A 23,212-nucleotide genomic window follows, 5' to 3' on the forward strand; every position below is an offset into this window, starting at 1 on the left:
CCCTGTGTGGATCACTGTGGTGGTAGATTATGTCCCCCAATATATTGTGCACCCTAATAAACGGATCTGGAGATCAGAAACAGCCAGCCACTAGATTAGACATAGAGGCCAGACAGTGGTGGCGCACACCCTTAATTCTATCGCTCGGGGAGGTAGAGAGCCGTCTGGATCTCTGTGAGTTCAAGGCCACACTGGAAACAGAGCCAGGCAGTGGTGACTCACACCTTTAATCCCAGCATTTGAGGTCTCCTGCCTTTGCTAGGGAAGCACACTCTCCGTTAATCCCAGGAAGTGATGGCGGGAAGCAGAAAGGTAGTAAGGCGTGAGGACCAGCGACTGGAGGCTTTTTAGGCAGTTCAGCTGTCACACATCTGGCTTTCAGTCTGAGACAACAGGAACTCACTCTCCTGAGTCGAGGGTTTCCTAGCGGTAAGAATCTGTGGCTGTGGCTTGTTTACATCTCTGATCTCTCAGTTTGCACCCCAGTATCTGGCTCCGGGTTTCTGTTTATAAGACTGCTTAGCAGTTCGTCTTACGGTCACCCCCATTGTCTCGGCCTGGGAATGCAATCCGGTGTCTGTTTCTCAGCAGGGGGAACTGAGATCCCCTGCTCCAGACGTGAAGGTCTGTCTGCTTGCCGTAGCGGGGATGGCCCCTGGAAGTGTCTGCCAAAGCTTCCTCCATATCTGGGCATGGTGGGCAACACCAGTCATCCTAGCACTCAGGGGGCTGAGGCAGGAGGATCACAGGTTCAGAGGTGAAGTAGGCTGCTTAGAGAGACCCTGCCTCAGTCTTAAAATTTTAAAAATAAATAAATAACATTAAAAAACAGGAGGAGGGCGGTGGTGGCTCACACCTTTGATCCCAGCACTCGGGAGGCAGAGCCAGGCGGATCTCTGTGAGTTCGAGGCCAGCCTGGGCTACCAAGTGAGTTCCAGAATAGGTGCAAAGCTACACAGAGAAACCCTGTGTGTGTGGGGGGGGAACAGGAGGAGAAAAGGGAGGGGAGGAGGAAGGAGATGAGTGGATCAACATCAACATCGGCTGATAGGCTCAGTCCTGAGTCTCATGACATTTTATCCACAAACAGGTTCTTCAGAGGGGTGGGGGTAGGCGGGCACCTGCCTTCACCCCACCCCTGCCCAGATAAGAAGAAATCCCAGCCCCAGGGTAACCGATCTGAACAGGTCTGAACAGGCTGGATCACACCTTGCCTGCAGGCCACGACCACTTGGGGCCTTTTGTCCCTACGGCTAATAAATGTCTTTCCTGTTCTGGGCAAGTCTGGCCAGTGTTCTGTTCTTTGGGCATTGAGGCCGCTCTCCAAGGTGGCGATCTTTGAACACCTGCCTTAGGGACTTGCTTGTGACGTGCTCCTTCCTGTGAAGGCGGCCTGATGGCGGTTCATTGGCCCCTCAGGAGTGTCACAGACAGCCAGCAGATGACACAGAAGGGTTGTGAACTCAATGGCCTGATGCACAGCGGTGCGGGCATTAGACACATTTGTCCATTCTGCCCATGCGGTGGTGCCCGCCTTGAGGCAGAGGCAGGCAGATCTCTGAGTTCGAGTTCCCCTGGGTCTACAGAGTGAGATCCAGGACAGCCGGGGCTACACAGAGAAACCCTGTCTCAAAAAGAACAAAAAAATAAATAGATAAGGGCACTCTCACAGAGCCAGGCTGTGTAGCTAAGGATGACCTTGAACTCCTGATGCTCCTGCCTCCAGCTCCTGAGTGCTGAGGCGCACCCCATCCACTCGGGTCTGCCGCACGCCCCACAGACATAATCCTAACACTGCAGTTTATTCTAAATTCTGGGACGGAGTCAGACAAGGGCCTTCCTGAGCTAAAGTACAAGTGGGGTGCCTGGGTCATTGTCAGCGGCCCCTGTGCCCCTGTCTGTCTGTCTGTCCGTCTCCATCCTACCTTGTTCTTAGGCTCTGGTATCGCTGAACCTGGATGGTCCTGAAGGTCTAGGCCCTTCCCCTGGGTCCGCCCCGGGACCCCTGGTGGACACCTCTGGATCCAGGTCATCACAGAACACACTGACACTGGACACCTAGGACAAGTCACCTTCTGAAGACAGTGTTTGAAGGGAAAACCACAGGGGAAGGCACAGGACGCATGGGGGGGGGGCGGGTGGCCCAACTCTCCTGGGGGAACACGTGTCTCCGCGATGTGAGAGCTGACTTCAGACACCAGCCTGATTCCGTGATCCCTGAACATTCCTTTCATGCTCTGCCTGCCTTTTAAAGAACTTTCCCTGCTGTTTCTTCTTTATTTTAGGGTGCTGTCCGCTTATTGGTGGAAGGGAATGGGGGATGGAGCTCAAAGCCGAGATCCACCCTGACCACGCCCCCACCCCTCACTGGGGATTCTGGGCGGGGCTCCACCCTGACCCCCCACCCCGGGGGGGGGGCCCACGCCCAAGACCCTCACTGGGGATTCTGGGCGGGGCTCCACCCTGACCACGCCCCCAGACCATCACTGGGGATTTTGGGCGTGGCTCCACCCTGACCACGCCCCCAGCCCTCACTGGGGATTCTAGGCGTGGCTCCACCCTGACCACGCCCCCAGCCCTCACTGGGGGTTCCAGGCAGCACTCCATCCCTAGCTACACCATTTATCATTGCAGTAATCTCTCTGCTCATTTTTTAGACAAGCTCTATGTGTCGCTGGCTGGCACTGGGTTCTGAGCAATCCTATCACTTTCTCCTTCCAGGTGGCAGGATTTCAGGGCGGGCCACACGTCAGTGACAACCTCCTTAAAGGGCTTTGGTTAAATTGTAGTGTCTTCTGCTCTGACCTGTAATCATCCCTGACCCTGGCCTCTAGAGGGCGCGCTACACCATCATGCTCTCTCCTGGGTTTGGTTTGGTTTGGTTTGGTTGTTTTTTTTTCTTTTTGAGACAGGGTTTCTCTGTGTAGCCCTGGCTGTCCTGGAACTCGCTCTGTAGCCCAGGCTGGCCTCGAACTCACAGAGATCCCGCTGCCTCTGCCTCCCGAGTGCTGGGATCAAAGGCGTGCACCACCACCGCCCGATCTATTTTTGCCTTTTTATAAATAAACTTTATAGCTGGGCGGTGGTGGCGCACACTTTTAATGCCAGCACTTGAGAGTCAGAGGCAGGGGGATCTCTGTGAGTTCTTGGCCAATCTGATCTACTGAGTGAGACCATATCTCAAAATATATATTAAAACCAGCACACAAACCCCATCAGAGTCATCAATGTGCTAGCCCAAATACGTTGGTTTGCTAGTGAATTATTTTGACCTGAAGGCTTTGAACTCCAGACGCCGCTGCTGTGGGTGAAGGCAGGGCTTGGGGACAGTCAGCTGAGCTGTGATGAACAGGCTAATCATGAATTCCGAGACAAGCCAGGCCCCACCCAAAACCGGGACTGGAGTCTCCCACCTACTCCTCGGGCTGCACTCATTCTGTAGCTCATTTTCTCCCCACAAGCAGCCTCTGTCTCCAGCCCTGTTACCAACCAATGCGGAATCCAAACGCTCCGCTTCGGTCATCTCTCTGACAGTTCTGTTAGAGCTCAGGCAACCCTGTCCCAGGGCTCAGAGAGGAAGCGTTAGCCCGGCATAGATGGAGTCCTACCCCGTCTCCAGCATCAAATAAACCAGGCATGCGGGGGACCCCTGGCGTCTCAGTGACCCTTGGCATCTCAGTGACCCCTGGCATCTCAGTGACCCCTGGCATCTCAGTGACCCCTGGCATCTCAGTGACCCTTGGCGTCTCAGTACTCACAAGTGGAGGCAGAAGAATCAGTTAAAGGTAAACAGCTGCAGAGTGAAGTTGAGGCCAGCCTGGGCTACATTAGACTCTGTCTAAAAAGTAATAATAATGAAGAGAGGCTGGCCCGACGCCGCGGTGGTTAATACACAGCTGCTGTACCACAGAACCTGGATCACTTCCCAGCATCGTCAGTAACTCCAGTTCCAGGGGACCCCACATCTTCCCTGGACACCTCAGGCACCAGCCATCAATGTTGTTCACAGACGTAATGTGGGGCAAACGTCCAAGCACGTGAAATTCGGGAGTAAAAACCAATCATTTTAAAAACACTACCTTGAAGACGTAAATGAAGACTTGGGCATGTGGCTCAGAGGTAGGGTCTTTGGCAGACACCGGCAGACTCTGGATTTGGTGTCTAACAACAATTCAAAAAAAAGAAACAAAGTATGTGTATCCCTGTCTGTTGCCGGCTTAACTCACAGGACCCCAAGAATTGAACATAAGGTGGAAAAGGAACTTTTTTTCTGAGCCAGGCATGGTGATGTATATCTGTAACCTTAGCACTCAGAAGCTGAGGCAGGAGCATGGCAGGTTTGAGACTGACCTCCCCTGAGGAATGCAAGCTGAACGACTCTGAAGGAGCCGCCGGCCCTCCATTTCAATATCTTCCTTTCCTTTTTACGGTTCCCTTCCCCACAGCCACTACAGGGCACCCTTCACGCCCTGTGAACACCGTGTTGGGTCAGGGCCTGGGCCCATCAGGTGTTAAATATCATTGCTGCTCTCCACCCACTGCATGCCAGGAAACTGCCCAGCTGGATAAGCCACACATGCCTCCCCGACATTGGAATATTCCAGAACATTCCAGAAGCACCACCAAGGCTGCCAGGACTCCTTTCAATGAGACAAGCGTTGGTACTTGAATAAAAACGAATAGAGATGTCTCTTCCTGACCCTGCCAGCCTCCTGTCATCTCACCAGGGGAGAGGGGGACGTCAACCCTAGAAACGTCTTTATAAGGTTGAGATTCTTGTTTTCTTTTAAAAAGATTTACTGGAGATAGTTTCTCTGTGTAGACCTGGCCGTCCTGGAACTCAGAGATCCACCGGCCTCTGCCTCCCGAGGGCTGGGATTACAGGAAAAAAAAATTGTCTTTAATGTGTGCGCAGGCACCTGACATGGCACCCGTGTGAGAGCGAAATAAGAGGACGATTTGTGAGTCACGCCTCTCCGCCACGTGGAATCTAAGACTTGAACTCGGGACGTCAGCATGGCTGCAGGCTCCTTTCCCCACAGAGCTGTCTTGCCGCCCCCTCCACCTGATTTATTTACTTTTAAAGATGTATTATGTATGTGTGTATGTCAGGGCGCCTGAGGACCCAGAGCAGGCTTTGGGTCCCTGGAGATGGGGAGACTGGCCTCTGAGAGCTGCCGCTGTGGGTGTCGGGAAGTAGGTTTCAGTCCCCCCGGGAGACTGCTCCTGGGGGCCGAGACGTCCCTCACGCCCCCCCCCCCCTTAGTTTTTGAGGCAAAGTCTCTCAGTGAACCTGGCTGCCACCATCTGGCAGCTAATTAACTCTTTTTAGTTTTTAGTTTGAATCAGGGTCTTAATAAGTTGCCCAGGCTAGCTAGACTTAAACTCCCTCTGTAGCTCAGGCTGGCCTCAGACTCAAATCTTTCCTGCTTCACCTAAGTAGATGTTATAATGAGCCTGTGCCGCCAGTGTGGTTGGCCGGCCATTTTTCTGTCTCTGCAGAGGAGACAGGAGAGAGATTTGTTGGCTACACCAGGGCCAAGGCTATGAGGATTCTGTGTCCCGTTTCTGTCCAGTGTGGGGCGGGTTTATCCAGAGGACCTGGGTTTGATTCCCAGCAGGCACATGGCCGCTCACAGCTGTCTGTAAGGCTAGTCTCAGGGGACCTGGTGCCCTCCTCTGGCCGCTTTGAGCACTGCACAGAGACAGGCAGGCAAAACATCTAGACATAAAGTTTTTAAAATAAATTAACAAAAGTCAGGCATGGCGGCTCACTCCTTGATTCCCAGCACTCAGGAGACAGGGGCAGGTGGTTCTGTGTGAGTCCAAGACAGCCAGGACTGAACAGAAAGTCCAGGCAACGGTGGCACACGTCTTAAATCCCAGCACTCGGGAGGCAGAGGCCAGTGGATCTCTGTGAGTTCGAGGCCAGCCTGGGCTACAGAGTGAGATCCAGGACAGTCAGGGATACACAGAGAAATCCTGCCTCCCCAAAAACAAATAAAGATGTAAGAATAAAGGTAAAATAGACAAACCAGATCTGCTAGCTGCATGTGGTCGCCTTAGCTGTCCTCTCAGCACCAGGGAGACATGCGCAGGAGGATGGCAGGTTTGAGATCACACTTGGGTAAGAAAGACCCTTTCTCAAGAGCAAAAGGCAGGTGACAGAGAAGCCTCGGGAAGTACAAAGCTCACCCTGCAAACTTAAGGACCTGAGTTTTACCCCTGAACCCCATGTGAAATGCGGGGTGCAGTGGAATGTGTGCTCAATCCCCGCACTGGGGAGGCAGAGACAGAGATCAGACGCGAGCCTGCTCTGTGAGTGTTGAGGCCGGTCTGGGTGGGGGGGGGGTGGGGTTTGGGGGGAGAGCGGATCTCTGTGAGTTTGAGGCCAGCCTGGGCTACAGAGTGAGTTCCAGGACAGGCACCAAAACTACACAGAGAAACCCTGTCTCAAAGAACCAAAAATAAATTAAAATTTATTTTATGTGTGTGGGTGTTTTCCTGTATATATGTCTATGTGCACCACTTGTGTGCAGTACCTGCAGGTGCCAGAAGAGGGCATCAGATCCCCTGGAGCTGGAGTCACAGATGGCAGTGAGCCACCACTGGGTGCAGGAATCAAACCCAGGTCAATGCTCTTAACCCTGAGCCACTCTCCAAGCCCCAGATACCTGCTTAGTAGGGGGTCCTTCAGAGACAGAGTTGGGTAGCTACTGCCAGTCTCCCCGCATCTCCTTCCCACTGCCTGCTTCACGCCGGCAGCTGCTCTGTCCTATCAGGAGGCAGAGCTCCATCCTGTACAATGGAGGCAGTTAGTCTTCTCCCCCACCTTTCCCTCTACACCCTTTGGACGCCTCTGAAACGCTCCCTCCTGTCATCCCCATCACCACCAGGACCCCAGTTTCCCTCTGTGACTTAAGAAGGATTACGCTCCTCTCTACCACCTCCCATGACTGCCTACCGACCACAGCCTGGAGGCGGGCATGGGGCTGGGTCTACAAGCTGTGTCTTGCAGTGGCGACCACCCTGGGTTTCAATTCTCACGCCAGACCCCACCCTCCACTCACATGCTGGTGCAGAGGGTCTCTCTCTCTCTTTTTAATAAATATATTTCTTTTTTTAAAAAAAAGATTTATTTATTTGTTATGTATACAGCATGTATGACTGCAGGTCATTAGAGGTCACCAGATCCCATTACAGATGGCTGTGAGCCACCATGTGGTTGCTGGGAGTTGAACTCAGGACCTCTGGAAGAGCAGTCAGTGCTCTAACCACTGAGCCGTCTCTCCAGCCCCAGAGGGTCTCTCTTGCACCAGCTCTTTCCTCTTTCCACTCCGGGCTGCATAGCCCCATCTTTGGAGCACTTTCCCAGGGGGGCCTCTTCTTTTGGGGGCCTCTGTGAACACCATGCCACCAGTCAGGACTGCTTGTCACCCTTCCTGAAATGTCACTGACAGCACCAAGTGTTTCTTTGGTCTACCTTGTGACATTTATCCATTTACTGATCAGCGTGTGTGTGTGTGTGTGCGTGCGTGTGTGTGTGTGTGAGTGAGAGAGAGAGAGAGAGAGAGAGAGAGTGAGAGAGAGAGAGTGGGGGGTGAGGAGAGACAGGAAGGCGGGGGTTCACATGTGGACCCTTGGGTGTTGTCCTCTTTGTCTTTTGATCTGGAGTGTGTCAGGCTGGCTGATCGGCAAGCTTCTGGGGTTGTGCCTCCTGTGGAGCCTTGAAGTACGGGCATTCTGGACAGACTCTGCGTTTGGCTCCATGTGGAAGTGGGGCCCTCCCTCTGCACACTCTCACAAGTGATTTATTTACTCACTGAACGTTTTTCATTTTTCTAGACAGGGTTTCTCTGTGTCGCTTTGGAGCCTGTCCTGGAACTCACTCTGTAGACCAGGTTGGCCTCCAACTCAGAGATCTGCCTGCCTCTGCTTCCCAGTGCTGGGACTAGGAACCACCACCGCCGGGCAACTGAATCTTTTTTTTTTTTTTTTGATTTTTCGAGACAGGGTTTCTCTGTGTAGTTTTGCGCCTTTCCTGGGACTCACTTGGAAGCCCAGGCTGTCCTCGAACTCACAGAGATCCACCTGGCTCTGCCTCCCGAGTGCTGGGATTAAAGGCATGCGCCACCACCGCCCGGCCTGAATCCTTTTTATAAAGTTTTTGAGACAGGTTCTCAGGCTGGCTTCCTGCTGATAATCCTGTTATCAGCCTCCTCAATGCTGTTTTAAAATTTGCCGTTGACTCTATGCTGCGAGTGCCTGGGTGTGGAGGTCAGAAGTCAGACCTCTCCCTTCGCTATGTGGGGCCAGGGAATCAAACTGGGGGTGGCCGGGAGTGGTGGCGAGCGGACGGCCCACCTCTGGTCCTGTATTTCACAGCCAGGATCTCATTTAGCTCAGGCTGGGCTCAAAGTCCCTAGCCTGGGCAGAGGATGACCTTGAACTTCGGATCCTCCTGCCTCTACCTCGGAAGAGCCTGGGCCACCACTTCCAAGTGTGAGCGCTGTGGGGGGACCCGAGGGCTTCTGGCGTGCTGGACCAGACAGCTCTCTACCCACCGAGCCGCCCAGCCGCACCCAGGGGTCACATGCCAGGCCTCTAACCCTCCCAGGTGGCACCACGCCCCGCCGGCCTGCCAGCTTGGGCGGTGACCGCTCCCTGCCCTCTGCCTCCTGCCAGGAACAGCCCGTCCCGGCAGAGGTTGCACTAGAATTTATTTTTGTGGTTTTCTCAAAGCCGGCGGGGCCCGCCCCCTTCCACGTCTGTCCGCGGAGCAGCGGGAAGTCCTGGCGTCGGAGCCCCCGGGCGCGGTGCTCAGCTGCAGGCCCCGGGCAGTGCGGCGGCTCCCACCGACCACCGCGGGGAACCCACGGCCGCTCGCCCACCCGCGAGGGCCCCACAGGCCGGATCGAGGCTGCTCTCCGCGGTGACGGACGCCCACAGTGGCACAAACCGAGCGCGGGGACGGACGCCCGTCGGCCCAGCACCCCACAGCCTGGGGTGACCCAGACCCCAAGCCACCCAGAAGCCACGCCCCGCACAAGCCACGCCCCCAGAGCCCTCCCGCGGGGCACGCAACCCCGCCCCTCCGGGTCCCTGCCCCGCTCAGTCCGGAGCTTGTTTTTCTGGGGCCTGGCTTCCCTCTGGTGACGTCACCCCTGGGACCCATCCAGAGGGGTGCGCAGGAGGGAGCCCGGGGACCAGTGACTCAGGACCTGGGGCAGCCGACCTCCGCTGCCGCCGCTGCAGAGATTTTCAACTTTTATTAAATCCTTACAAAACAGAATACAAAATCCTGGCGTTGACAGTTGGGAAGGGGTCGGTAGCCGTCTCTCCCCGGTGGGGTGGCGCTCAAAGTGCTTGCCCGTCCCACTCTAAACACGTTCTCTTCTTACGGAATTCAGCATGGTTTGTGGCCAAGCCACCCCGGGATGTCTCTCATTCACAGTTAGGGGTCTGACCCGTCTTCCAGGTCTGGCACGGAAGGACCAACACTGCTCACCATCCCGTCAGGTTGCTTCTAGAACCTGCAGGGCAAGTCCTCGTGTGCCCAACAGCTGAATCATGCTGATGGGCGAGAACCGGGGCGCCCGGGAGCCCCCCACCCTCCAGGGGGTCTTTGGAAGTGTGTCCAGAGGCAGGCAGGACTGAAGGCATGTCCACCCCCCCACTGCGGCGACCCTATGAGACTAGGGAGGAGGGTGCTGGGCAGTGGGTGTCCCAAGCCCCCACCCACCAGACCCCCGACATTCAAGTACTCTTCAATAACAGGGAAGCAAGTCAAATTATGTCTTTAAAAAAAAAAAAAAGAGCCTAAACTAAACTTGACAAACAATCTTGACCAAGGAGTTTTGAGGCCAGGGCTGCCCTGGAGACACCTGAGCAGAGTTGCAGGGCGGGGTGGCCTGGCCCCTGACGCCGCCCCCGACCAGCAGGGCAGGGCCCCGGAGAAAATGGGAACTCATATTGCATAGTAGCTGGTGGCTAGAGCGAGCCCCAGGCCTGGGCCCTGCAGCGCCACCCCGGTGCCTTCCCAGCCTCTCCTGGATGCCCACGGGAGGCCAAGGCAGCGTCAGCCCCTTTCCTGAAGGTAGGCACACCCACGTCACTGCCCTTGGGGGCAGAGGGGAGGTGAGGGACCTCTGAGTGCGACTGCAGCTCTGGGTAACAGAAGTAGCCAGGAGAGCTCGTGAACTCCAGACCCAGGGGCAGCAGAGGGCAGGACATGGCCGTGGTCAGGCTGAGCCCTGAGAGGGGGCACTCAGGTGCCCTGGGTGGGGAGACACGTGGGGACCCCATGTCTGCTGATGTGGGCCTTGGCCAGCACTTCTCCTGCCTTGGTGGAGCTGGCCGGATGCAGGGTCCTCCTCCACGTCTGCCCCTGGCAAGTGGATTGGGAGCAAGAGCTACGCAGCCTGGAGGAGATTCTGATTGTCAACCCTCCGAGGGACGGGGCAGGTAGGGGATGGGGGCTGGGGGTCAATCAGGTGCATTGTCCCCATCCACCCGCCCCCCCAGAGGACTCTATCCAGGACAGTGGAGTTCCATGCCCCAGATCCAAGGGTGCCCTGGCGGACCGACGAAGGGCGACTGTGCTCCCCAGGAGAGCCTGTCTGTCCCTGACAACACTGAGGGGCAGGGAGAGTGCGGGGTGCGGACCCTGCGGGACCCCCAGCCCTGGAAGACAGCGGAGTAGCCGGAGTGGAGGTGGGGGCGCAGGCGGCATGGCCTTCACAGTTGACAGGCGAGCATCGCGGGGTGCAGGCCAGCGGCCGGCACCCTCCGCCCTCCTCCTGGGCACTTGCTTTCAATAGTGGTAAAAGGAAAACAAAACAAAACAAAGCCAAACGGGCAGGGGCAGGACGGGCTGAGGACAGGAGAGAGAGAGAACACCTCCCAACAGAACCACCCCACACCCCAGCAGGACCCAGGGGAGCTGGGGCCCCAGGGCAAGGGGCGGGCACCCCGGTCCCTAGCCTTCAGGCCCTGCAGGGCAGGGCGTATGTACAAGGGGCTGGTGGGGGTCACGCACGGTCCCCCACAAGGACCACGGGGGTGCCGGACAGGCTGGCCCTCTGGCGCCGCTGGGCCAGCTTGGACTGGGAGGGCGGGGACAGCCGCAGGCAGCGTGAGGTAGCTCGGATGACCACAGGCTGGTCCTGCCCAGCGTCCTCCTCACACTGGGCCAGCTGCCGGTTCATGGCAATGGCCTCAGCCGCGAAGGATGTGAGGTCTTTGGCACAGCTGTTCCTGGGAACGGGATGGGGACTGTCACAAGTGTGCCTTCCTTCTCTACAGCGCTGTGGAGGTGCCCACCCCAGCTCCAGTGCCCTTCCTTCCAGGTACCAAGGCCCTAAACAGGAGCTCCTGAGACACCTCCCACACCACAGCACTCAGGCCCCCGGGGCCCTGACATCCCATCGCTAAGGTACCCACTGAACATTTGCAGGGCTCTGGCTTAGGGGCCCCTAGCACCCCATAAAAACAATCCCAAACACACTCACACCCCAAGACCCGCGGCTCACCTCTGCAGAACCAAGGGTGTTGGTAGGGTGTTCTCCGGGGCGCACTGCAAGAGGGCAGAGCCGTCGGGGTCAGAGGGCACTGGAAGGCCTGGCTAACGTCAGCCATGCTCACCACTGCCAGAGCCCACCCACAGGCCCACACTCTGTCCAGGTAAACCTCTGCACAGTTCCTGGCGCACCCCACCCCCTTGTCTGTCCCCAGAAGGGGCGTGAGCCACACTGGCCTGGGGACTCTCAGGGCCACCAGCTTCAGCATTAAGACAGCTCAGGGCCTGCAGGGCTGGGCCTCACTGGGGGGTCCAGCTGGGCAGGGAGGGTGCTCGCTGGGATGGGGCTGGGGCTCGGGCACCCTCCACAGACCCCACGGCTCACCCCCTGCACCCACGGGTGCTGCAGGACTTGGGCAGCGCTCAGCCTCTGCTTGGCGTCTCGGACCAGCAGCTTGGAGATGAGGTCTTTGGCGGCGAAGGAGATATGGGCCCAGTCCTTGTCGGGGAACTCATACTTCCCCTCCTGGATGCTCTCAAACAGCATGTTCTGTGGGGGGAGGGGAGAGCGTGACGGACGCTGGAGAAGGTCCTGAGACAGACAGACCGACATCAAGAGCGCTCGGTGGTTAGAGCACGGCCTGCTCTCGCAGAGGACCCATGTCGTTCTCAGCACGCACAACACGGCTCCAACGCCAGTCCCGGGGGACGCACGGCCTTCGCAAGGCCTTCTTCCGACCTCCCCAGGCACCGGGCATTCGTACAGTACAGACACACATGCAGCTAGATCGAACCCACACCCACACCCACACCCACCCACAAAAAAGGCGAAGAGATGGTGGGGCCCAGGGGTCCACTGTGAGGTCCTGGTTCCTGGGGACAACTACGGCACCTTACTCCTCGTCCAGGGAGCCTGGGTCGGGGAGGGGATGCTGGCAGACGCACCTGGCAGGCTGGGCAGGCCTCTCCTCGATCCCAGCCACAGTCACTGCCACAGTGGCCCACGAAGGGCGGGTAGCCGCTGAGCAGGATGTAGAGGATGACGCCCAGGCTCCACAGGTCGCAGCGCTTGTCATAGATGCTGGCCTCCTCACTGAAGGCTTCCACCACCTCTGGGGCCATGTACTCAGCTGACCCACACTGCGGGCGGGCGGGCGGGCGGGGCAGGAGTCAGGAGGATACCTGAGGTCCAGCCAATCAAAGGCCGCAAATGTATCCCCATATGGGCAGGTGATGCGGCCGACTCCACCCCCAGCCCGCCAACTAACCAGCGGCTGTTGCTAAGCAGAGGGCCACGCTGGCAGGGGAAAGCTGAAGAGCCAGCCTGGCACCTGAGCCCAGCGCCCGCCCCGCCCGCCTGCCCGCCCGCCCGCCCTCACCGGGGTGAGCAGCTCAGGCGTGGAGATGGGAGAGCAGTCGCCATTGAGTTTGATGCCACTGCCCAGGTCAAAGTCGCAGATCTTCACCGGCGAGACCTGGGGGTGTGAGCATGGTGGGAACCCTGGCCTGCATGCTCCCCAGCCCTCTAGCCTCCCAGGGGAAGGGCAGTGCCAGAGCCAGGTAGGGCTAGTCAGGCGCCTCACCTGGTTGGGGTGCTCACACAGAATGTTCTCTGGCTTTAGGTCCCTGTGGGCGATGCCTAGGGAGACAGAACAGGGAGTTGGGGGGGAGGGTGCCTCTAAAGCGGCCAGGACCTGGGGCAGACTCCACAACCCCACCACACCTTTGTTATGCAGGAAGTCCAGGGCACTGGCCACGTCCTGCACCACCACGCTGGCCTCCAGCTCGTTAAAGTGGCGCCTTCTGTGGATGTGGCTCAGGATGGACCCTGCGGTGCAGGTCAGGGACAGCTAGGTCACCTCCGTAGACCCACCAGCTCCCAGTCCCGCCTCCACTCCATCACGGATACCCCAGGGCTTCTCTGGGCCCAGGCCCCGTTCCAAGTCCCACCACACCCACCTCCACCAGCACCCACCTCCACCAGCACCCACCTCCACCAGCACCCACCTCCACGCATCTTCTCAAACACCAGGTAGAAGCGGTCCTCTTCCTCAAAGAACTCAATCAGCTCTAGGACATTCCTGAGTTGGGAGGAAGAGGCAGAAAAGAAACTGAGGCCCTCAGCACCTGCTGCCCAGCCTGGAGGCGACACCCTCATGGTGCCTGCCACGTGCTCCACGGAGAGCATCCTGTTTTTCCGGCTGCGCCCAGCCCATGCCCTGCTGAGGCGCTGGGCTCTGGAGAACGGCCCAGGCAGGCCACCTTACCTATGTCCCTGGCACTGGTAGAGCATCTCCACCTCCCGGAACACCCTGCTGCGGATGTGGTCCAGCTGCTTCTCGATGATCTGCAGTGCAGGGAGACGCAGCCTGAGGAGTCGCCAGGTCTCCAGCAGGCCCACCTGGACCCTGTCTAAACTCGGCGGCCAGAGCCGGCTCCTCAGCGCTGGAGAACACGGTTGGCCTGAGGGCCCAGAACTTACTAGAAGACAGGCTGACTGCGGTGTCAGCACAGGCAGGGCCCCCCATCGCTCAGGGAGTTCAGACAAGGAGGGAGGAAGCAGCAGGCTCCACCCTGACCCAATGGCCTCACAGGACTGCCTGAGGCTGGGCCTACAGGAGCCCCTTCACGAGGTGGCTGCCACCCCTGCCCCAGAAGCTCCCACGTGACCCATGCAACAAGGCAACAAGTCACCTGGCTGCCAGCCCAGCCAGTGCCGCACCAAGTCCAGCCTCCTCCACTCTAGTCCAGACTGGGCAACTGGCCCCAAGGGCCTCGTCTGGCTTAGGCCAGCAGTGGGACCCCAACTTCAGGAAGCCAGCTCCTCTGCACCCAGTGATGGAAGACCTCGAAGGCACTACAGAATCTTTGGTCTTGGAGAAGAGGGGTTCCCAGGACCCCAGCTGTCCCCAGGCTGGTACCCTGACCCCTCACTACTCCAGGGCTGCAGCACAGCTTTTCAATGCATAGTCCTCCTGCAGGCCAGCCGGCCTCTGAGGCGAGGAGCGGCCTTAGGGATGGGCAGGCCAGCCGGCCTCTGACCCAAGTCTCCCTTCTCAGTGAGCACACTAGGGCTCGCTGCCTTCGGAACACGGAGTGAGCAAAGGCCAGCTGTCACCGTGCCTGTGTGACTGGGGCTGACCTGGATTTCGAGGGTGGCCATTTTTAGATACTGGTTTTCCGTGGCTGTGATCTGGGGGTTTAAACGCCACTGGCCCCTGGGACAGGCCCCGGCTTACCTTGACAGCATACTCCTGGTTGGTGATCAGATTGACACAGGTCTGCACACGGGCATGGGCCCCTTCCCCCAGCACATCCTCCCGCAGCTGGTAGACATCTGGGATGCAAACGGACAAGTGAGGGCGGCAGCCCTGCGTCCCCGTCCCCCGCAGGCCCCGCGCCCACTGCCACTCACCTTCGAACCTGCCCGAGAAGCTGTCGGTCGCCCGACAGCGCTTCTTTTTCCGGCTTCTCTTCTTGGCATCCGGGATGTCGATGGGCTGGCTGGAGGGCATGTCTGCAGAGGACAGACACAGACCGTGTGAGGCCTGGTGAAGCCTGCCGCCCACAGAGCCCCCCACGCCCGCCCACTCCGTGGTACTCACCAGGTCGGACCTCGCACTGGGGGTTGAAGTCAGCGTCCCCGTGCTGGGCAGGGTCCAAGGAGAAGGCCAGCTCAAACGGATTCTGCCCCTGGTGGGGGAGGGAGCATGTTCAGGGCGGCTCTCCCGGGACACCCCAGTCATCACTCCATCACAGTGCTGAGCCCTCACCCAATGAGCGTTCAGGGTGGGACACCTTCTGTGGCTAATTCTCCGTCCTTACTCAGCACATGGGCCCTCACATGACATGTGTCCCAGGGTCTCAGTGGCAGAGAACTGTGAGGCAGAATCCCTTGGGGTCCACAGGATCTCAACTCAGGGCTTTTCCCAGGAGACACTGGGCCACGTGGGTGTCACCTGCTCCTGTTACTATGGATGGCCCAGGCCCATGTCCACCACACTGAGGGGCCCTGCTGCCTGACTGTTGGGGAACGTGACTTTCCTCCCCCAGCCTGGGGCTGAGCGACAGGAAGTCTAAGCCCCATGGCCTGCCTTGTCTGCTCATGGGTAGAATGGGGACGCCTGTCCAGCCAGCTGACTGAGGGCTGACCTCAGGGACAGGCGTGGGATCAAAGGTAGGGCCAGGAGCAGGGGAGCCTTGGGCAGGACTGAAGCCTGTTTTCCCACGGCCTCCCAGGTTTTCTCAGGGCTACACCTTTGGCTTCTAGGCCTCAGTTTCCTTGTGGCTCGGGACACCAGTGCCTCTGCTCCCTATGCTGTGTGCTCCCCCTCCCATGATGTGAACGCCTGACTTCTGGGGGGCTCTGGAGGTCACAGGTGGAGGCACTTCTGCGTGCCATGGCACCCTCTCAGTTTTCTACAGACATCCAAAGCCGTCTACGTCCTGAGGACTACCAACCCCATGGGTCCCCAATTTCATACACAGTCAGTGACGGGGCCCACGGGCAAGGTGCCCGCTGGTATGAGTGTCCAGGGCTCTGCCCAGTCCACAGCCTGCAATGTCGAAGAAGCCTTCTTAGTGTGGCTAGGGTTCAAAGAGGACACCAGAGGACCCGGCTGCTAGCTGGGTGGAAGGTCTTGAGATTGACCAGAGAGGGTGAGAGCTGCAGGCCACGCAGAGTCCTGGTCTGAACAGAAGCGTGCTTAAGTGAAATGCTTCTTCACGATGGTGCTGCTGCCACCTGCGTGGTGGTCTGCGGGCCGAGACACTGAGGCGAACCCCGTTTCAGAGTGAACGCCCCCCTCAGAGAACAAGGCACAGACGTGAATGGGTGTGGGGAGCCTGGGCTAAGTCCCTGCCCCTCTCCGGATGTCCTCAGCAGGAAGGACTGACAGACAGACACCCAGAGACCAGAGGCAGACGGACAGCAATGCAGAAGCCTGGCAAGCTGACCCGCCCCGGCAGTCACCAGGAGCCTGGCAGAAGAGGGGACCCTAGCAGGCCACGGGGAAGAGGGCACACACGGCGCTCTGCAGACCCACGGCAGCCACCTGCACCACACGGGGTGGGGGCTGGCGGCAGCTGAGGGAGGGGAACCAGGTGTAAGACCCAAGGCTGGCCAGGAACCTGCTGCATAACCTCAGCCTGGTGACCTTCCTCTGGGCAGGCTGTCATGGTGAGACAGGAGGCGGCTGTCCCCAGCTCTGGGGACCTTACAAGGGTGAAAGGGGCCCAGTCTGAGCCTCTGACACTATCCGGTCACTGTCTCCACTCACTTGTCCCAGCCCTCCACCGAAAAGACTGGGAAGTACCAGAACCCAGCACAGGGAGGATCAGCAGGCTAAGGCAGACTCCCCCGGGGAGACCCCAGGGGCTACCTTAGAGCCTCCCAATTTGTACACGAAGGACAGGAAGTCAGGGCTGGGGCTGTAGTTTAGTCTGTAGGACACTTGTCTAGCAAGCATGGGGCCCCATGCTCCATCCCGGGGCCTCTTAAACCCCAGAGAGGAAAACAACAGAAGACAGACAAGTCAACCCGGGAGGACCGGCAGGTGTGCCTCTCTGGCCAGCTGCAGACCGAGGACACTTGAGGACCAGTGGCCTGGCTCCAGGGAGCATCTACGTGGGGAAGGTTCCAGAAGGCGAGTCCCCAAAGGACCAGACCAGTCTCTGGCTACCTGAAGGACCACCTACCAGCTAGGCCTCCCCAAAGTCACAGCTCTGCACAGAGCTGCACAGCGGCCATGCAGAGAGCAGGCTGCAGCCCTCAGAGCTGTGGGCAGTCCAGCCTGGTCCAGCCGGCCTCCCCTGGGCCTGGCCAAGGGCCTTGAGTCAGCAGGCCTGGCAGGAGGTGGCTAGAACCATCCAGAAAGCTGGGGTTTGCTTTGGCGGCCTTGTTGGCCCCATGTGCTGACCCCATCTGGGCTCAGACAAAGCCCCAGGAGGGCAAAGAGGCACCGTGGGTGACATTCTCAGATCCACCTCAGCCCCGCAGCAGCTGACCACGGAGGGCAGGCATTGGGCAGGGGTGTGGCCGCTGGCCAGGGGCACCGGCCAGACAGGCCTGGGAATTCTTCCCCGTCTGCATGCTCCTCCCACAGGAGTGCGGGCATGTACACACCGCTGCCTGCTCCACAGGGCAACAGGTCCCTGCCCCAGGAAGCCATTACATAATCCAGCCTTCCGGGTGTGGTGGGCAGGATGACATCACTGTGTCCCTTAGGCCAGGCCCCGCGGGACTCTGCCCAGCACCTGCCCACCTTGGTCACCCCCAGATTCACTCATCTGAGATGAAGATTCAGCCAGGCACCATTAACAACACTGCAGAAACTTCCTGTTCTGACAGGAAGTAACACTTTGGGGTGTCTTGAGGGAAGGCCGTCCACAGGCCACTACCAGTGTGTGTGTGTAGGGGGGGGAGTGTGCAGTCGGGCAAAGCACACCATGGGCCCAAGGGTTTCCCCACCAGATTGCAGCCAGCTTGGAGACTGTAGGGGACAGACACAGGGTTCCCCTGGGACTAGACACAGGAGGAGGGAGAGACCAGGCTGAGAGACTGCAAGGGACATGGAGCCCCCCCACCCCAACCTGGAGAAGTCCACGAAATAGGTAAGAGCAGCTGACGCCCTCCCAGCCAGAGCAAGAGCGAGTGGGATCACACACAGAAAGTGGGGTGGGGGGCACAGGGCTGAGACCGCGCTGTTTGCAAGGGGCACGGAGTCACCAGTCACATGCCAGGCAGTGGGTCTAGAAGAGCAGCTCCTAGGCAGCTAGGGACAAGGCTGTAGCCCGCAACAAGCACACGCATCTCAGGGGACAGATGTGGGGTTCACCTGAGACCACACACAGAAGTAAGAGACCGGGCTGAGAGATCACGGGAGCCTGGGGCAGTTCGGGAAGGCAGAGTTAGCGGGCAGCTAGAGCCCGGGAGCCGGGGCTGCAGCGTGCGGACTCTCCCAACCAGCACCAGGCAGGGCTGGAAGCTGCACGAACGCTCGATTTGCTTAGGGCCACACACACAACAGAAGACCCAACTGTGGCCAAGCGGTACTGCAAGGGACACGGAGCCACAAGCCTGCGGCGTGGGGATGGGGGAGTCCTGGCAGAGAGAGCCCCTGGGCGGCAGGGGACAGGGCTGCGGCCTGCTGACCCCGCTGCCTCCAGCGCTGAAGTCCAGTGCAAGAAGCCCTCCCAGGCCCTGCACCGGCCCCCCGGGCGAGCTTCGCCCCTCCGACGCACCCGCGCCTGCAGTGGGACCCCCCGGACGGGACCCCTCACCTTGAACGAACGGTGGAAGCCCTGAAGTTCGGCTGTTCTCTTCTGCACCATCTTTAGTCCGGGCCCCGCCAGCGGGGGAGGGGACGCGGGGCCCGGGGGGCGGCCTGGGAGGCGACCCTGCGGGCAGGAGAGACAAAGGGCCGGCGCTGAGCGGGGCGCTCGGCCGGGCGGGGGCGGCCGGGGCTCGGCGGAGCTCCCGCGCTCGGCTCGGGCTTCCCTCCTCCCTCGGGGAATATCGCCCTCGGCGCCGCGCTCACCGGGGTCGGACACCGGCCGGGGTCGCAGCGCCGTCACCCGACCTCGCACAGCCCGGACCCGGCTCCGAGGACTGCGCGGGGAACAGCGCCGCCGCCACCGCCGCAGCCGCCTCCTCGCTTCCTCCACCGCCGCCACCACCACCACCGGCGCCGCCGCCGCCACCACCACCGCCGCCGCCACCGCCGCCACGGACCCCTCCGCTGGGCCGCCGCCGCCGCCGAGAGGAGCCGCGCGCGCGGCCGGGGCGGCCGCTTTTATAGGCGCGGTCCCGGCGTGGCCCGCCCCCCGCGCAGGCCCCGCCCTCCTCAGAGAGCAGAGGGGGCGGGGCTTCCAGGGGCGCGAGGGCGGCACGCCGGGGACGCGGAATGCGGCGGCACGCCTCCAGCGTGGGGGGCGGGGCTTAGCGGGGCGCCGGGCGCAGCTGCGCCGGGAGCGCGTGGGGACGCCGAACGCGGCTGCGCACTGGTTGTGGGGGGCGGGGAGGGTGGGCTCCGAGGGAAGCGGTCCGCGGAGCGTGGAGGAAGCGCCGAGTGCGGCTGCGCGTTCCCCGTGTGGGGCGCAGCGTGGAAAAGGCCTCGCCGGCGGCGCCGAGTGCGGCTGCGCGATACGGGCGGGTTCCCCCCCGCCCCCCCCCCGTGGGCGCGCGTGCGCCTGCGCAGAAGGGCAGAAGGGCCCCGGCCCGGCCCGGGCTGCCCTGACTGTCGCTGCTGCAGGTTCTGAGCCCTGATCTTGAGCCTGGGGCCGCCGTCTGTGGCCGAAGGAGGGCAAGCGCGCCCTAGTCTGACCTGGAAACCAGAGTCCGGGTGCCCTGGGCCTGTGCCAGCCACTCCGCCAGCGTGGCTCCCTCTCAACCTCTTGGCTCCATCCCTTGGCGGGGTAGCCGGATGCCCGATTCTAGTTCTGATGCCACCAGACGCGGTCGTGACCGCAGGCGCAGCTGCTTGTGTGCACAGTGAGGTTCACACACACCCCCGCCCCGTTTAGTTTGAACGTTTTCACCACCTTCTGTTGGGGTGGGAGCTGCACCCCATCCCCTGGCACCCTGGCATCTCCACACCCAAGGAGTCCGGAATGTTCGTTTGAAGGGGCGGGTTTAGGGAGAGAGGGGAAGGGAGCCGAGGAGGATCCTCCACCAGACTCCTTCCAAACACCCCGCACCCTTTGGTGTAGCGATGCCAGGGTGCCAGGGGGTCAGGTGGAGCTCCCACACACACACCTTCCGCTGCTGAGGCTGGGGCATGTCTAGTTGCTGAACGAGGACCTGGCCATCCCCAGGGAACGGGGCAGACACAAGGAGAGGCGCCCCCTGACGCCAGCATGAGTGTTTTTATTTGTGTGCGTGCGTGCGTGCACGCGTGCTGCGTGAGTAACGTGTAAGCGGGCATGCTGGTGCCTGAGGAGCCCGATCCGGGTGGAGCCGCAGGCAGTGTGAACCGCCTGCGGGTGCTGCGGCCGAGCCCTGGGTCCCCCGCAGGAGCAGCGCGACTGAACCCCAGCCATCTGTCTCGCTCCCCTGCTTCATCGTTGTAACCGAGTCTCTGCAGAGGTTTTTATCTCCGCATCGAAGCCTCAGGCCCGCGCGGGGGTCATTACCTGGACAGACTTGGGTGGAGGACAGAACTCAGCCCAGGGCAGTCGGAGGAAATAATTTCCTGGCAGACATAAGCCAGGACCTCAGTCAGCCCTTACAGGAGCTTGCCAACAAGATGGAGAGACAGCCTGAGCTCATTCCTGGGACCCACGGACGAGTGGCCAGGACTAACCTCCGCACGAGCGCGCGCGCACACGCAGCTAGCCCTCGGGACGCAGAGGAGGACCGCTTCAGGTTCGAGGCCAGCCTGTCTCCCCGGCTTGGCGCTACTGAGCAAGCCCCGTCTGTAACCATGATACGAAAGATGATACGAAAATTCCAGACGCCCTCCTGGGACAGGAGGTTGGCGTCCACACTCAAGTGTGGCTCACCTGGCCAGCTGCTCACACCGACCACAGGAAATAACCCTAAGCCGGGTTTTTGTTCCATGCCCTTTAGTTCAGACGCTGGGGAGAAAAGCCAAACTGCAGAGCCTGGCTTGAGGCGGTAATTCTGTTCTCCCTACCCCAGCCTGGTCCTGAGATGCCCTCCAGATGAGAAGCTGGACCTTGGGGCTGGGTTCTTCCCGGAGTCCTTGGGGGCACTAGGGCAAACCTTAGTAAGAGGGGTAGGTGGACCTTGCAGGGTATGACAGCCAAGTACGTCTTCAGACCTGGGGTCCACAGGGTTACGGACAGCGACCACCCTTCATGCTTTTCTCTGGAAATGGCCGCCAGCAGAAACAGGAAGGGGGAGTACCACCCTGCAGGCACCAGGCAGGGCCCGGGAGCTGTTCACTCTGCCCTGCCAGCCCTGCCCTGCCCTGCCCGGGCAAGCCTCCAGCTTGCTGTCAGGTCTACCTCGAGCCTCCTGTTTACAGGGAGGCTTCCAGTGGTGGGGGCTGGGAGCTGGGGTGACCAGCGGGCCTGACTTCCCCAGGGAGGTGTCCCTGGCTCCCTGCCAAGGAATGCCTGCAGGAAGCCCGCCAGAGACCCTGTTTCCTCTGTCTTTCCGGACGGGGTGGCTGGCCAGGTGATGGGTGGGTCTAGCCTGAGCAAAGGAAAGACAGACCAGAAGGGTGAGGAAGGTCCCAGGCTTACTCCCGCTGCCCAGGGTTCCAAGGGAGGTGGCTGGCCTTGAAGGGCTCAGGGCGTTAGGCCTGACTGGGGCCTCCCGAGCACTAGGTCTGAGCAGACTCTTAGGTACAAAGGAGGACAAACAGGAAATGAGGTGGGGCCCCAGGCACGCGGCCTCAGCTTCCTGCATCCGCTGGCACGATTCCCAACGGCCTGGCGTCTTGGCTTCCTTTCCATCTTTGCCACGAGATTAGGAACGGACCCAGACCTTTCCACCTGCGAGGAGAGCACTCAGGGCTGAGCCCCGCCCCCAGCCCTCACGGGGATCTGGGCGGGGCTCCACTCTGACCACGCCCCCAGGTTCATCACTGGGGATTCTAGGCGGGGCTCCACCTGACCACGCCCCCAGCCCTCACTGGGGATCCTGGGCGGGGCTCCACCTGGCCACGCCCCCAGCCCTCACGGGGGATCCTGGCCGGGGCTCCACTCTGACCACGCCCCCAGCCCCTCACTGGGGATTCTAGCAGGCTCCACCCTGACCACGCCCCCCCCCTCACTGGACTAGGCGGGCCCACCCTGACCACGCCCCAGCCCTCTCACTGGGGGGTCCATCCTGACCACGCCCCCGCCTCCTGGGGGATTCTGGGGGGCTCCACCCTGACCACGCCCCCAGCCCTCACTGGGATTCTAGCGGGCTCCACCCTGACCACGCCCCCAGCCCTCACTGGGGATTCTGGCCGGGGCTCCACCCTGACCACGCCCCCAGCCCCTCACTGGGGATTCTGGGCGGGGCTCCACCTGACCACGCCCCCAGCCCCTGTTTGTTTTGAGACACTTGCTTTGTAGCTCAGGCTAGTTCCAAGCGTTCTGTAGCCTCAGCCATCTCTTTTGGGGTAACAGAGTGGGTCACCCCGTTCTCCCAACCTCAGATATCTGCCATTGTCCTCTGCTTCTGTCCCCTCCATGTGCACACATTTTCTCTTTCCTTGTTTTGTTTTCAGCAGACATTCTGTCCACACAGGTAAGTGTGAGCAAGTGCTGGGCTTGTGGCTCGGCCGTGCAGCCTGTGCTGGGACTGACACGGTGGTATCCTTGCACACTTGTCCCTCTGGGGAGGGGAGATCCTTCCTAACCCGCTCGAGGCTGGCGCTCCAGGCTCAGGGGACTCCGTGTCAGGACGACCACCTCGGGCTGCGGCAGCTGCCTTTGGGGAAGGGCATTCGGAGTCTGCAGGCGGGGCGCTCACCCCACACCCCACCCTCAGCCGGCTCAGGGGCCCGTGGAGGGACAGGCACCCATGCCCGGGCCTGATCTGATGCAACTGGCGGTAAGCAGCGCTTCCCGTCGCCGGCTGAGTCACTGCTGTCCCCGAGCAGAGCAGGACGGAGCCAGCGGGTGTCCCACGCTGGGAGCCGTGGGTGTGGCCGGGCAGCCGCGTCTGCCAGGTCTGACCAGGCTGAGTGCCCGGGCAGCCAGCGTGGGGCCCCGTCCTCCTGACCAGGTCACGCC

General features: G+C 60.4%; 1 protein-coding gene across 3 annotated transcripts; it reads right to left on the reverse strand.

The window, feature by feature from the left end:
* Positions 1 to 9,250: 9,250 nt before the first annotated feature.
* Positions 9,251 to 19,167, reverse strand: Mknk2 (MAPK interacting serine/threonine kinase 2). Of its 3 annotated transcripts, XM_028861176.2 has the most exons (14): positions 19,057 to 19,167; positions 18,800 to 18,916; positions 15,124 to 15,211; positions 14,934 to 15,035; positions 14,758 to 14,855; positions 13,786 to 13,865; positions 13,526 to 13,599; positions 13,242 to 13,346; positions 13,102 to 13,157; positions 12,898 to 12,993; positions 12,464 to 12,658; positions 11,904 to 12,068; positions 11,532 to 11,575; positions 9,251 to 11,256 (listed from the first exon to the last, which is right to left on the reverse strand). In XM_028861176.2, exons 2-14 carry the CDS (start codon positions 18,848 to 18,850, stop codon positions 11,031 to 11,033), a joined length of 1,380 nt encoding a protein of 459 aa, XP_028717009.1. In that variant the 5' UTR covers positions 18,851 to 18,916; positions 19,057 to 19,167; the 3' UTR covers positions 9,251 to 11,030. The 3 variants fall into 3 exon arrangements, with proteins under 3 accessions (XP_028717009.1, XP_028717010.1, XP_028717008.1); XM_028861177.2 differs by lacking the exon at positions 13,242 to 13,346; XM_028861175.2 differs by having other exon boundaries at positions 13,102 to 13,346.
* Between the last annotated feature and the right edge of the window lie 4,045 nt (positions 19,168 to 23,212).

This window comes from Peromyscus leucopus, chromosome 22 (genome assembly GCF_004664715.2).
Source record: "Peromyscus leucopus breed LL Stock chromosome 22, UCI_PerLeu_2.1, whole genome shotgun sequence".
NCBI lineage: Eukaryota > Metazoa > Chordata > Mammalia > Rodentia > Cricetidae > Peromyscus > Peromyscus leucopus.